Source organism: Notamacropus eugenii, chromosome 3, assembly GCF_028372415.1.
Source record: "Notamacropus eugenii isolate mMacEug1 chromosome 3, mMacEug1.pri_v2, whole genome shotgun sequence".
Lineage (NCBI taxonomy): Eukaryota > Metazoa > Chordata > Mammalia > Diprotodontia > Macropodidae > Notamacropus > Notamacropus eugenii.
The window spans coordinates 183607540-183622597 of record NC_092874.1 but is presented as its reverse complement, the minus strand read 5'-3'; the positions used below and the strand labels follow the sequence as shown (position 1 = coordinate 183622597).

Below are 15058 nucleotides of genomic sequence, written 5' to 3'. Positions count from 1 at the left end.
CATCTGCCCTGTCTCTAGTCATACTAGTGCTTGCTTTGTTGAAGGAGACTCTTTTCTTACTGACTTTAGATTCTCATTGACTTTTTTAATAAAGTTCTGGGGTAGAAGAAGTCATTTATTGTAATTTCTCACAGCATTATTTTCAACACTATTCAGTCAAGTGCAAATTTCTGGGGGGGGGGGGGGGGGGGTTGGAACTGGCATATAGGAGTTAGGTGATCTGCCTCTCATTCAGGCAGCCATACTGGCAAAAATTAAAAATCAACATCACAATCGAATGTCTGCCTGGGGAATATCAGTTACAAGGAAGTCAAGATTCACAATGGGGCCTCTATATCTTCTGGATGATGAAAACTATGATAATATCAGGGAATCTTGGAACCGAGGAATTAAACACGTGACAAAAACAGCACATTTTTTTCCCTATATATCCTTTGCTTCATAGACATCTGATTTTCCACCTGTTAGTGGCACATTCCTTGGCTCTGCCTAATAATGGAATGACCATTGGCTTGATCAATATATCTGATAAAATCAGACTAATATTTAAGAGGGATAAAATGATAGTAAGAAATAATAAGGTTTCTTTTGTCATCAATATCCCTGATTTTAAGTTACCTTTTTTTAGAGGCAGCTGGATGGCACAGTTGATAGACCTGGAGTCAGGAAGAGCTGAATTCGAATATGACCTTTGACACTTACTACCTATTTGACTAGTATGACTTACTCAGTCTGCCTTAGTTGAATCATCTGTAAAATGAGGATAATAGCACCTAACTCATGTGACTGTTGTGAAGATAAAATGAGATAATATTTGTAAAGTGCTTTGCAAACCTTAAAGGGATACGTAAAGACTGAAAAAAAAAAACTGAAATCACATGATGCCAAGGTAAAACTAGCTAAAAATGTAAAAATTCAACCAGCTTAAAATTTTAAAAATTGTATGTCATTTTTTCATGGAACTGACTGAATGTCTGATCAAATTAACTTGTCGATTTTGTGTCACTGTTTTATATAACCTGAACCTGAATAACTTTCAGACTGTGATATGCACTGCATTAGAAGCAATCAGTAAAATAGAATATGGCTGTCCAATTCTACTAGAAATTAAAGAGATTTTTTTTAAATGATTAAAAAATTTTTAATAAATATTTCCATGAAGTCAGGAGATTTCCCAGGTGTTAAAGAAATACCCCTGAAACTAGCCAATCACTTAGAATTCCTTCCTCATCCTTTGTTTTCAACTGCAGATTTTTCTTCCTCAGGAAATGAATGTTTGATTTTAAAAAGAAAATAGAATAATATGATTTTTACTTTACAGAAAATTAATTTATTAAAAAAGCTGAATTATGTCCTTTTTTTTGAATTAATAAGCTGAATAAAACAGTTCCAATTCAACTATATCATGTAAATTCTGCTTATTTACCTGTTTTTAGGTTTAAGAAGTTGTAACAGCTTAATAATTTACACCACAGCTAAAGGAAGTACTTTTTTCTTCACTTAAATAAAATCCAGTGAATTCATATTTTCTCAATGACATGATTAAAAATTTGGTATTAATTTAAAATTGGTCCTCTATACAAAAGTTAAGTTTTAGTTCAAGAGAACTACCATGAACCCAATTAATTTAACGATCTTACAATTGATATATTTTTTTCCTGAGGTAGAAGAAAGGGGTATGGCAATGAAACATCTACCACGTTTAGCTTGGCACTGGAAAGCTTAATAATTTTTTCTTAAGAGGATATAAAGTTTGGGAAGTAAAGAAAGCAAAATTCTAGAAAATATTACAGATATGCCTTCACTTAAATAAATGATATATATTCAGATCTAGATAGTCACTAAAGCTAAACTGGGGAGTAGTAACTATTATGTGGTATATCTTTTCCTCCCTTTCATAGTCAAACTGAAGGGAAAAGGTATCTATATACTCACTATCTCCACTTCCTCTTCTGTCACACACTTCTCAACCTTTATAATCTAGCTTCCATCCTCATCTCTCTATCTCTAACAACTTTTTATCATTTACTAAATCTTGTTGTTTCTATCTCCAAACTATACTATACAAGCCTTTCTCACCACTTATAGAAGCACCATCTTAGTTTAAGTCATAATTTTGTCTCATCTGAACAATGGCCAACAGCCTCCTAACAGCCTCTCCTTATCTCAAAATGTTTCTCCCTCCAATCTTAACTTCTACACAGCTGCCAAAACGATCTTACTTGACCATAGGTTTGAACATGTTACCGCTCAACTCAATGTTCTCTAATGCCTCTAAAGGTAAAACATAAACTCTACTATATGGCTTTTAAAATTCTTCACAATCTGAGCTTAACGTACCTTCTCAACCTTATTATACGTTACTCCCCTTTAGGAGCTAGCCAAACTATCCTCTCTGTTCATCAAACATAATATTTCATCTCCTGTTTCCATGAGGTTGCACTATATGCTTCCCAAATCTAGAATGCCCTTTCTCCTCATCTTTGTCTCTTAGAGTCCACTACTTCCTCAAAGATTGTGCTCAAGTATCATCTTCTATATGAAATCTTTGCAGATCCCCCCAACAATTAGCTCCATCTCTCCCAAAATATTTTTATACATTCCATATATATTTATATATGCAAATTTTGTCTCTTTCAAAAGAATGTAAGCTTGAGGATAGCAACTATTTCATTTTTGGCTTTGTATCTTCAGTGTCTAGTATAATGCTTAGCACATAATAGATGCCTATTGAGTGACACAAAAGGAATCATTTTAGATAGAAAATTGCATATTAAATATAAAATATGATCAAATTTACATTTAACATCTCAGTAACTACCTATTGCATAAAATAAGGTATGCCATCATAGGATAACAGTAAAATTTTCATTAAATTTGGATGAATTTATGTAATTATCCTAAATGAGTAAGTCTAGGAATGTTTAACAACAAATTTAAAATATGTACAAAACTAAATAAACTAGAATTCTGCAATAACAGTAGTTATTACAGAGGATAAGTCTATTGAGTAGGTATGCACGAAAGCCAATACAACAGAATTTATAGCTGGAAGTGCTCAAAATGTCACATTAACATACTACTTTACTTATAACACACAGATTTACATCGACAATAACAGTAAGTCATTAGTGCAGCTGATCCCTTTTTGGAGATAACTGTAATTTTTTAGATAGTTTGCTTAGTATAAATTAGCAAAATAAAAACAATAATGTATATGGAGCTCACCTCACGTAAAGAAGTGGTTTCCCGTATAAAAAACATATTAATTATGCCAAGATATTTTGTTATTTTTGCCCCAGGAATGAAAGAAAGGGGTGTCATCTTAACCACACCAACTGTGGAATTTGCACACGCAGGAGTAGAACGTTGCCGGAAATGTCCTTCAGTTAATGGGCTTGCTTTCTCAACTGACACAGCTAAAATTTGGGAAAGAAAATAAAGTCTTTAGATTGAATGATAGCTCTCAGATCAATCTTCTGTATGGTTTCCAAGTAGTTGTGTAACAACATTCAGCTGTCTGTGAAGCTAAGCCATGTCATGAAAGAAAAGACATTATCATGCACTACATGCAACTGAAAATAAAGAGAGAAAATACAAGAGGAAAGTTGCAATGAAACTCTTTGGTGAAGGCAAATGACATTCCTGCAAAAGAAAATAGTGATGCAATGTAGCTACACACACAATGATCAGTTACAAAGTGAAGAGAAAGAAAAAGTGGCAGAGCTTTAACAAGTATCTGCTGTAGAAACAAATTATTATAAGAAGAGTGTGAAAGTTGTTACATTTACCAGCACAGTTTTTTTCCATTTTATCAGAAGTCTTCATCAGTGTCTGTAGATACTATAAATTATAATGTTTTGTCTTTTTTTTTTATCAGACCTGTGACTAATGAACTCATGATTTAACATCATAAATGAATGCCTCTCCTATAAATGATTTTAACTGATTTTTCACAAAAGCATATCAAACTACACCAATATATGTTTTGGATATTACAGGACACACATGTAACAAACCTGATTTTATGAGTAAGGGAAGAGTCAGCTGATTGTTTTTCTGGAAGTATTCTCATATCATGGTGGATGTCATTTACTAAATGGTACATTGAAGTCCTAGAGAGTAAATATCTCTTCAAAAACTGAGCAATTTATTTTCTTTTCCCTGTGTGTGTACCTATTTATATACTTTGTTAGTACTTTCATAAAGTCAAAAACTTAAAAAAAAACAATAAACCTTACATTTTAAATTATAAAGCCCTAAAAATTTTACTATAGTATTTGTTAAAAAGGCCATTAGTGTCTGCAGCTTTCACACTCTGATATACACATTTGATTGGCAATGTTATTACTGGGTAGTAAAGTCCAGCCTTCACCACTAGGAAATCAGAGATATGCTTCTCAGAATATCATCATAATGTGGTAGAAACATCCGCCTACTTGTCTTAATTGATCCACGTCTTATGGTCTGAGCTTTCAGTTTAATGAGCTCTATCCAGCTGTTGCATCTGTCTGCAAAGGAACTGTAATCAATTGATGTCGCTGAAAACACAGACAGAAAACAAAAGAAAAAAAAACAAAGAAAAAATATGGATGACGTGTCTTGTTCGTCACAACAGTCCTTCTGATGAAGCAATTAACTGTATCTAAGAAAAAAGAATGAACTTTTTCCAAGTCAGTTAAGATAGGGGTGTTTTTTCTAAGTTGAGCTTTCAGACACTGGTTTTTCCAAAACCAAGACTTCAATTAGTTGGTTGAGATTTTATGATAATTCACAAATGTGTGTGATATTTTAGAGAAATCAGAGCTAGAGAAACTAGCATAAGTACATAAGTAATATTCTTTTTTCTACTAACTTCTTCCCATACTTCCTATTTTTATAATATTTTTAATTATTTTAGTCCTAAGTTACTTTTAGGATTTTTTCAGAGAGAGCTTCTGAAAAATTACCATTCCACGATACTGTCAATAATTATTTTCTCTAATTTGAATCTAAAATCAAAATTAACTTCACCAGAATCAGAAGTAGAGGAAAAAAATAAGGGACAAAAGAAAAATATTTTCCAAGGACATATTACTAGTATTATAAAAGTCAAGACTTATTCTAGCTAAAACTCTACTTCTACTTCTGGTTTTGCTACCTAACATTCTCTGATAATATCCAAGGAAGAAAATTTGTATCTCTACATTTAAAAATTAAAAGGAATTCCTCTTACCTTTCCAAGACAAAAACAAATATTAAGCAGCCAAAAGCCAACTTTTTTGAAAAATGTACTTTAACACAATGACATTTTGTTGTCCGTTTCAGTGTTCAATGTGTTTTCCAGACAATTGTAATTATGTTCACCATTAAACTAGGACTTCACATCTCTGGTGATTATTGACTTAATTAGACAAACTCACCTCTTTGTGTAGCTGGTATACCTGAGTTAGAACTTGCACTCTCCAGGTGTTCTGATAAGACAATATGAATGATATTAGCTCAGATGCTTAATATAAAATAGCATCTTTATTTCTACTCATTATATAATATCTCTAGGAAACAGAAGAGTGGGAGATAATTTTTTTTTTTTACCAAAGGAAATAATAAGTAGTCTCTCCATAGAAAAAGAGATTAACTTATTATTTATACCTTATACTTCAACTGTGGATAAACCAAAGTCCTTTCCAGTAAGGTCAAGGGTGAAGCAAAGATATCCATTATCAACACTACTATTTGATACAATGCTAGAAATACTAGCAAAAGCTTCAGGACAAAACCAAACCAAATGAATATTTCATATGTAAATCTGAAAAAAGAGCATGGCAAAGTGAGGAGAGAAATGACTTTGAAGCCAGACAAGTCAGTGTGCCAAACAACTGTCTAAGACTAAAATTTGTAGAGTCAGTATGATAGGCTCTGGTAGAGGGTGTTGCTCACTAGGAAGTTCCTAGGCCAATGAAATCTTAAGTGCTATTAAAAAAGAAACTGTAACGGGCTCATTAGAGACATATGAATATGTCTCTAAAACACAAAATAAGGAATGCTCACAAAAATATACCTACTTATGATTCAGTCTAGTTTTAGAAAGATTATAATAATAAAAAAAGAATATAATAAGTCAACAAATGGAAATAGGATTAAAAGAAAATCCATGTGGATAAAAGTAGAGAAGGGTTCATTGTCCAAGGAGACAAACTGAAATAGCAACAAGTAAGAAAAATAGGGGGAGGTATGGTTGAAAAATAGAAAATATATCTACTAAAGCCTAAAATGTGAAAACTTAAGAACTCACTTTGCAGAAAAGTTCAGAGCATTTATCTGAAAGGTGTGTATGTTCATCCTTCATTGCAGAAGAAGACTGTGCCATCAGAGAAATGATGACATGACTTGCACTTGACTTTGTTTTGAGTGAGGGAGGGCTGTGCAGGTCACCAGCATCACTTCTCCTCCAGAGCCATCTGAATCCAGTGACCAGATATGCATCAAGATGACTGGCAATTGGAGTTAAGTGACTTGTCCAAGGTCACACAAGCTAGTAAGTGTCAAAGTGTCTGAGGTGAGATTTGAACTCAGGTCCTCCTGACTCCTGCCCTGGTGCTCTATCTACTGCACCACCTAGCTGCCCTATTTGAAAGGTACTTTGAAAGGAAATAAGATTTTTTTTTTTTTTACATTGGCATGTGGTAATGTGAACTTGATCAGCAAATCCCAAACAGTTAATGCCAATCAACTAGCATGATCTTGAAGTTCAACCTAGTCAAAAGTAAGGTAGCAGTTCCCATTATGTCCCCTTTCCCTGACACTTGAGGTATTTCCAGAAGAGAGGAATACGTGTGAATGGGTGTGTGGGTGTGGGTGTGTGTGTGTGTGTGTGTGTGTGTGTGTGTGTGTGTGTGTGTGTGTGTGTGTGTGTGTGTGTGTGTGTGTGTGTGTTTCGTGTGTCTAGAAAATGCCTAAAGTACTATTCATTGTACCTAATCTGGTCCATTATGGTCTAACACAGAATTTTATCATCAGCATCCCTTTCTAATAATAATACCAACGGAAATAATAAGTAGTGTCTCAAGAGAAAAATGGACCAGCTTATTATTTCCATCTTATACTCTCAACTGTGGATAAACTAGAGTCCTTTCCAATAAGGTCAAAGGTAAAGCAAATATGTCCATTGTCAATACTACTGTTGGATATAGTACTGGAAATGCTGGAAATAGGAAGGGAGAAGAGGAGAGAAAGAAGGAAGAAAGACAAGGAGAGAAGGGCAGAGGGAAATAAGGGAAGACAGAAAAAGAGCAAGGGAGAAAGACAAAGAGATAACTTTAAAGATTAGAGTTTCCTTAAAGATTATCCGATGAGTGTTTATAGACGAAACCGGCAAGAGAACAACAAACAAATATGAAATGGAACAGATCTAGCAGCATTTCTATAGTCATCTATTGTTTCTCAATAACATTCTCATTCTCAATAACACTGAAGCTATCACATTTGAACTATAACACTTCAATATTGAAACTAATGCTCAATAAGAAGAAATGGAAATGGAGATAGAAATGGAATTCAAGCAGATAAAATCATGAAGAACAGGTGAAGCTGACTGAATACACATAGAGAAAAAAGATCCTAGAACCATTTCAAAGGTATCAAGAAATGATTTTCAAGATGTTGTAAAAGACCTCACTGGAAGACCTCACAGGCTGGATTATTAAAAAAAAAAAAGAGGGGCAAGAACAAATGAGAAAGCATCAAGGCAAAGTCCATTTTTTTCTCATCCTTCCTCCTTTTCTCGTCTTTCTAAAATCTTAATGAGAATATTTTATGCACGTATCAAAGGTGAAAATATGAGATAGGAACAGGCAAGCTTTTATAATAACAGTAACTAGCATTTATATAGGAAAGCACTGTGGATATTACATCATTTGATCCTTACAAAATCTTTGGCCACAAACTGACCAAGATGTACAGAAAATATAAGTTCCTATTATTTTGATGGCTGATTTTTTAAAAAGTATTTGATTTGTTAGAACAGAGTATAGCCTTATATCCAACAAAATGTCTCATGAGTATGTTAAAAATTACACACGATCCCTTAACAGAAGCAACCACAGAGATGACTGTTCAATAATTCTCTGATTATTAGTTTCAAAAGTGAGTCACAAAACAGGAACACATGCTCACCATAGATATTTACCAATACAATGAAAATGTCCTGTGCAAAGTTCAAATCAAAGAAAAAGAAATGGCTGGTGAAATTTTCCAAACCTTTCTTTTAAAAAAACAAAACAAAAAGATGATGTTGTGCTGACAGCCCCAGAGTGCTGGGCTTAGATGAAAATTAATGCCATTCAGAGATAGGCTTGCCAATTCACAAAAGGAAAAAAAAGAATTAAGAATGCATAATGTATAGATTATGAAATGCAGCTGAATGAGCAATCCATTGAGCAAAATGAGTGATGATAACAGATGATTTTTATGAAGAGAACAAGGTGGATTGAAGCCTGAAGTCTACAACTGGGGTACAGACAACAACAGTAAGGTAACTGATTCCCAAAGTCAGATTCTCAATTGAATGAGGGCAATAGAACTTCTGCTTTACCATCTAATCTCAATTTTTAACCTTTCTGTGGCTGAAGCACTAACTTATTCAGATTGTGAATAACTTAGAAAGAGTGAAAATAATAAGAAACAACAAATGGTAAAATCTGGCAAAAACTGTGGTTTCTTTAATTAAGAAACAAAACAAAACCTGTGCTTCAATGCTTCTGAGTTTGAGACTTCAAGATTTTCCTAAATTTATAGTTTATGAGGTTCAGCGTGGTGTAACAGAGTATTGGACTAGGAACTAAGATGACAGGTTCAAATTTTGTTTCTATTACTTGTCAGCTATGGATATGTCACTTAACTCCTCGGAACCTCAACTTCCCCAGCCATAAAATGAAGATAATAATAGCACCTACGTCAATGAATTTTGTGAGGATCAAGTAACATAATGACTATAAAAAGTTTTTCAAGCCATAAAGTGCTATACAAATGCTAGTTATTTATCCTATCCCATGATTAATCTATTTTGGCACTACTTCGATCCACTGGTTTTTTTTTTGGTTAATTCAAATTTTATACCAATGAAAATTTAAAGAATAACATATTTTATACACTAGTGCTGAAAAATTGCCTTTCTTTTGAATAATTCAACAAAGATTTGATATCCTTTGGTCAATATATGGGAGGTTATGGTCAAGAGTCCAACAGGATGGGCTAGTATGCATGGATGCCTTCCACATTGCTTGTGGAAACACACTGATGAAAACACAGCTCTATTTGAGTAATGGCCTGAGAAACCTGATACCTAAACGGAAATCACTAAAACTCTTGTTTTCTGTTATTGTAAAGGGTTTTTTGACAAATACAATTAGACCCAGAGCCAAGGTTCTATAATTTATATTCTATCCCTCTATTTAAACAAACAATGGATAGTATCAATTATCAGGAGACAAATTGAGATTTCTTTCTTAGTTTTTCTATCAATACAGGATTTCCTTCTTTAAATGGTTGTTTGTTTAATAAGCTATACACTTAAATTACATGTTTATATATGTATACGTATATATACGTATACAAGTTCTCAATAAATATGCTGATTATCAATTTAACAGAAAAATGATTAGGTCTTTTTGGCATTAGAGTAATAACTATGCTACATTTCTAAACTAAAGAGAAGAAAGACTGGAGAGGTTAGGTTAAATAAATGTACATAACTGATAAAAGAAAAAAAATCTAATTTGCTGAGAGCTGAATTTGGAGTTAGAAGACCTGGGACTGGGAGATTAACAGCTTTCATCTACTAGTGGTGTGCCCGTAAGCACATCATTTTGCAACCTTAAGGAAACCTTAGTTTTCTTCTCTATAAAATGAGAGGTGTGACTAAAAATAATCGTAGTTCCCTTCCAGCTCTAACATTCTTTAATTCTGTAAATACCTATCATAACTGTGACTACCATAATCAATCTATTTCAAAGTGATTATTTTAGCTCCTTTATTTAAGGCCCTGTATATTTCAATGCCTTTCATCTCTGTCTCCTTCCATTTTCATTTTTTATTCCTATTATCTGTCTCACCTTTGACCTTCCTATAATACAATTCTTTCTTCCTATTCTGCCTCTGCCCTTCTTTTATTCTTTTTTTCCTTCCCTTATAAGTTATTCCTCTCTCTCCCTCTCCTACATTTTTATCTCTCTATGTGCTTTATTTTCTATCCTTTAATTAGAAGTTCTTAACCTGCGGTTTGTGAACTTTTAAAAAATCCTGATGACTGTAGTTCAATATAGTTGAATCTCTTTTATTTTATGCATTTAAAAATATTATTCCAAGAATGGGTCCACAGGCTTCATGAGACTGCCAAAACAACAAAACACAAAAATGGTAAAGAATCTGATTTAAATGAAGGAGATTGGATTGAAGCTCATTAGGCTCAATAACTTCTTGTCTCTTCCCCCTCAACCATTTCCCTCTCCAATTCATTTCTTTATTTCTTCCTCTCTCTATCTTTCCTTCTGCATAGATCTGTCTTCTTCTAGACTTGTTTATGAGTCTCCAATCTTGTTAATAATTGTTGGCCTCTGGCAGTAATATTAAAGAGGAAGAAAAAGTAGCAAGTGGAATTAGGCTCTAGATTATTTATATACATAGACAGCCAGGATAAAAATCCATTTAAACTTGTAAATACTTAGAACCCATTAATTAGCATGAAAAGGTTAAAGCTAACTTTGTAGTCTCACATCTATTTATATTTCTACTTGGTAGCTTCAGAACACTTACATAAATGCAATGATTAGCTTAGTATTTTATTTAAACTAAGCTACCTTTTAAAAACAAATCAGGAAAGAAAATAAAAATAGTTTAGAAAAGAAACAAAGATAAAACAAGGTTATAATGTTCTTCAGATTACATAGTACATCCTAGAAAAGGTATAAACCAACCTAATAGGGAGTCACACAAAATGACTTCTTGCATAAAAACGGCAGCCTTCTCAATGACACTCTTCCATAACTACCATGATAACTAGCAGTGCTTTTTCTGTACCTACAGATTAAGCACCAGTAAATGAAAATATATTGTCCCAGCTCAATAGTTCACAAATACCTTTAAGTAATTATCATCAGCTTAATCAACAAAGAAATTTTTCTTTCACAATTGCATTTTTAAAAACTGAAGTGAGTAGAACCAGAACACTGCACACAGCAAGAGCAATACTGCTCAATGACCAACTACGAATAACTTAGCTCTTCTCAGCAATACAATGATCCAAGACAATTCAAAAAGACTCCTGATGGAAAATTCTATCCACGTCCAAAGAAAGAACTAACAAAATCTGAATGCAGATCAAAGCACACTATTTTCACTCCTGGGTGTGTTTTTTTTCCTTTTGTTCTGTTTCTTCTTTCACAACATGACTAACATGGACATATTATACATGATTGTACTTATATAACCTATATCAAACTGCTTAAGTCTTAGAGAGGAAGGAATAATGGAAAGGAAAAAATTTGAAACTCAAAACTTCATAAAAATGAATGCCAAAAATTATTCTTACATCTAACTGGAAAAAAATAAAATGCCACTAAAAAAGAAGAAAAAGTTAAAACAAAGAAGCTGACCCCTAGTTCAAATCTGATACAATAAAATTATCAATATTCTTAACGTAAAATTGTATATACTATGAAGCATTCAGTTGGTCAAGGCCTCAAATGAGATCAAAACAGTATGAGATCAGTACACATCTACCTAGGATCACTGAATTCAATACAGGTGAAAACTCATCAAGCCCTCAATGTCTTAAGTTGCATCAACAGATCTCTCATGGATCAGATTTGTAAATAATATATATGAAAAACACTTGATAAGCCTTTGTGTACACATTGAATTTTATTAATTTTGACTTTTAGCCTAGGAAAAATATCAATTAATACATGGTATACTGGAAAAAGCTACTGGTTCTGGAGTCAAAAGGAACTAGCTTAAAATCCCATTTCTGAAACTACCTTACCTGTGTGACTTGAGGGAAATCAATTACTCTCCCTAGGATTCAGTTTTCTCATCCCAAAGAGGACAGGAATAATTTAGATCAGTGGTGTCATACTCAAATAGAAATGGATCCCTCCAAAAGCAGCTGACTTACAAAAAACACAAACTAACATCATGTAGGTTTGTACTGTATTTTTATTTACTCTGTTAAACATTTCTAATTTAATTTTAATCTGATTTGGTTAAAATTAGGAATTTTGTCCTGAGTTTGACACGTCTGGATTAAATGACTGTTGAGGTGCCTTCTACCTCTAAATCTATGACCCTAGTGACACATAACAATATGCTTTTGTCTGAACCATCTTTTACTAAGATAATCAGGGACAAGTGATCCAATAGTCACAATGATATAAGTAATTTTGACAACTAATTCTATGTTCCTCAACGTATTTATGAGAGAATGTAGATGTCCCACATATGACAAAATTCTTGGAAAACAATTCAAGTTCAGCAATTTTCATCATTTAATTACTAAAATAATCAAAGCAGTTAGCAAAATTACATCAAATTCAACATATAAACATGAAATATACCGAAGTTTTTTGACATCCTAAGAAAATAAGAAATAACATAAAAAGATACTCAATATTCAAATAGATCTATGATCTCATTAACATCTTTTGAATCATCCATATTTGCAACATTAGAACAATCCTAACCTCCTCATTCTTACTTCTACTAAGCTTCTCACTTCAGTCTTCTTTCCACTCACACAGACACTACTATAGCTCAGGCCCTCATTTCCTCTCAATTGGATTAATTTGAATAGCCTTCTTTCCCCACACCATTTTATCTTCCACAGAGCTGCCAAAAGATATGACCACATCACTCCCCCACTACCCAGTAAAATTCCAGTGACCAGTAAAAATCCCTATGACTTCTAAGATCAAACAGAAAGACTTTTACAACCTGGCTCTAACCTACCTTTCCATATTTATTACATATTGTTCATTCACATCCTCCACGGTCCAGGAGAAGCGGTCCTCTTCCTGTCTATCATTCATAACACTCCAGCTCCCATCTCTATGCCTTTGTACTAGTTGTTTCCCATGCTTGTAATGTACACACCTCTTAGAATTCTTAGTTAGCCTTAAAATTTAAATGCCGTCTTCCATGTGAAGCATTTCATGATCCAACACCAACTAACAGTGCCTCCCCTAGACCACCAAAATATCTTTTGTACAATTTTGTATAAACATCTATATACATGCACACATGTCAGTGTATGTATACAGATATCTACAAAAAATACAAAACAAACAATTATATACTTATATATGGGTCTCCACTAAGTTCCTCAAGAATGGAGACTATTTCACTTTTGTCACTGTACTTAGTAAAGTGTCTGGGACATAACTGGCACTTAATAAATGCTTGATTAAATGATTTATCTATGCCTCTCCATCCTTTCCATCAAAGAATTAGAAAGGAAAAAATTAATAAGGACAAACAATTCAGGCCTATGATCTCTCTGTAGTCAGTCAGTACAAACTAAAATTGTACTAATCAATTAGCTATATTTTGATAAGAAAATGAAAACCAGGCAATAAAGCCCAGAATTTACATAAACGTGCAAAGAGTCATATAGCAATCAAATATCTAAGGCAAGTGAGGTCTTCCAGACTCCAACTTCAGTGCTCCATGAACTACTTCACTAAGTATACTGGGCTGCTGCTAAAATTACCAATAGGGAGGGAAGAAAGGAGAAGAGAAAAGGGAGTTAAGATGGAAGGGAGAGAGAAAAGAAGGAAAGGAAAGAAGGTAGGAAAAAGCAAAAGGGGGAAAAGAAAGGCAGTTTAATGTTAATTTTGTATAAATGTAGTTCACTGGAAATAAAGGAAAAGGGTAGGAAACAAGCCAATGTTCTATAAAGATCCCTGAATTTCACACAGGCATTTCTTGACATGTCTACTTATTTTCATAACTCAAGTACATATGTATATGTGCATACATACATATATAAACACCTAATTTAAATTCTGGCTCTAGTAAGAATTTGATTTTTCTTTTATATGTCTTCAAGGGAAACAGAGGCGTGATGATATTATTTGGAGTCTTAAACTGAAATTCAAGAGAGAGTGAAGAGAAAAGATAGGTAGAGTAGTTAATGGACAGGGGGCCAGAAGGAGTCAGGAGGACCTAGGTTTGAATCCTGCTTCTGATACAAACTGGTAAAGATACCATGGAAAAGTCATTTAACCTCTCAGTGCTCTAGGTAATTTTTATGACATTACATATATAAATATATATGTGTATGTGTGTGTGTTATGTGTATATTACAGATGAATTGAAAACATTTATCAATAAAGAGAGTTCCCACACCAGGAATGCCCTACACCGATAAAATCACAGGTTTAAATCTCAAAAGAAAACTGAGGCAGAGATTATCAGTTTTAGTTGGCTAAAATAAATAGCGATCTTAGAGACGTAAGGAATTTTTGTGGTTTTTAAAAATGAAGAAAATCAGAATAATTTGGATCCAACTACTACAAAAAACAGTCTTAAATTTATCTCTGAAAGAACCTAGATCATCATCATATAACTATTTTCCTCCTGAGTATATATTAGGAAATTAGTCACTTAGTAATTCTATGAATGTATTATTATGTCTATAAATCATACTAACAATAGAAGGGAGATGGAAGATCCACTTTTTATTTCTTTCCAAGAACTGATACGCAAGAGTCAAAGGCATATTCATTTTGTACTTGGTAAAGCTTACCTATATAAGAGTAATGCTATTAAATTTAATAGCTAAGATATGCAAAACTCAGTTACTAGAAAAAAATGATCTTTTTTTCCCACTTACACACATCCTTCTGATATTATATGTGCTATAAAGATACAATAAAGTAAAAAATAACTTTGCTTTCTCTGAATATTCAGAATATAATTTTTATAGGAAAAGAAGTCGAGAGGAAGTTCTACATGAGAAGTTATACAGGAGAATCCAATGATCTGAAGAAATATGACAACGATATCTATGGTATGGAGTAGATTA

At 33.3% G+C, this 15058-nt stretch overlaps 1 protein-coding gene across 18 annotated transcripts in view; it reads right to left on the bottom strand.

Annotated features, from left to right (window-relative positions):
• Positions 1-15058, bottom strand: part of C2CD5 (C2 calcium dependent domain containing 5) — a 110291-nt gene that overhangs the window by 11641 nt on the left and 83592 nt on the right. For 7 of the 18 annotated variants that reach the window (XM_072653518.1, XM_072653505.1, XM_072653511.1 and 4 more), the window contains 3 exons: positions 5403-5453; positions 4440-4541; positions 3229-3419 (listed from right to left, as the gene is read on the bottom strand). In XM_072653518.1, the coding sequence (XP_072509619.1) occupies positions 3229-3419; positions 4440-4541; positions 5403-5453 (344 nt within the window). The remainder of the gene's footprint in view (positions 1-3228; positions 3420-4439; positions 4542-5402; positions 5454-15058) is intronic. The other 11 variants (XM_072653519.1, XM_072653513.1, XM_072653506.1 and 8 more) reach the window with 3 other exon arrangements.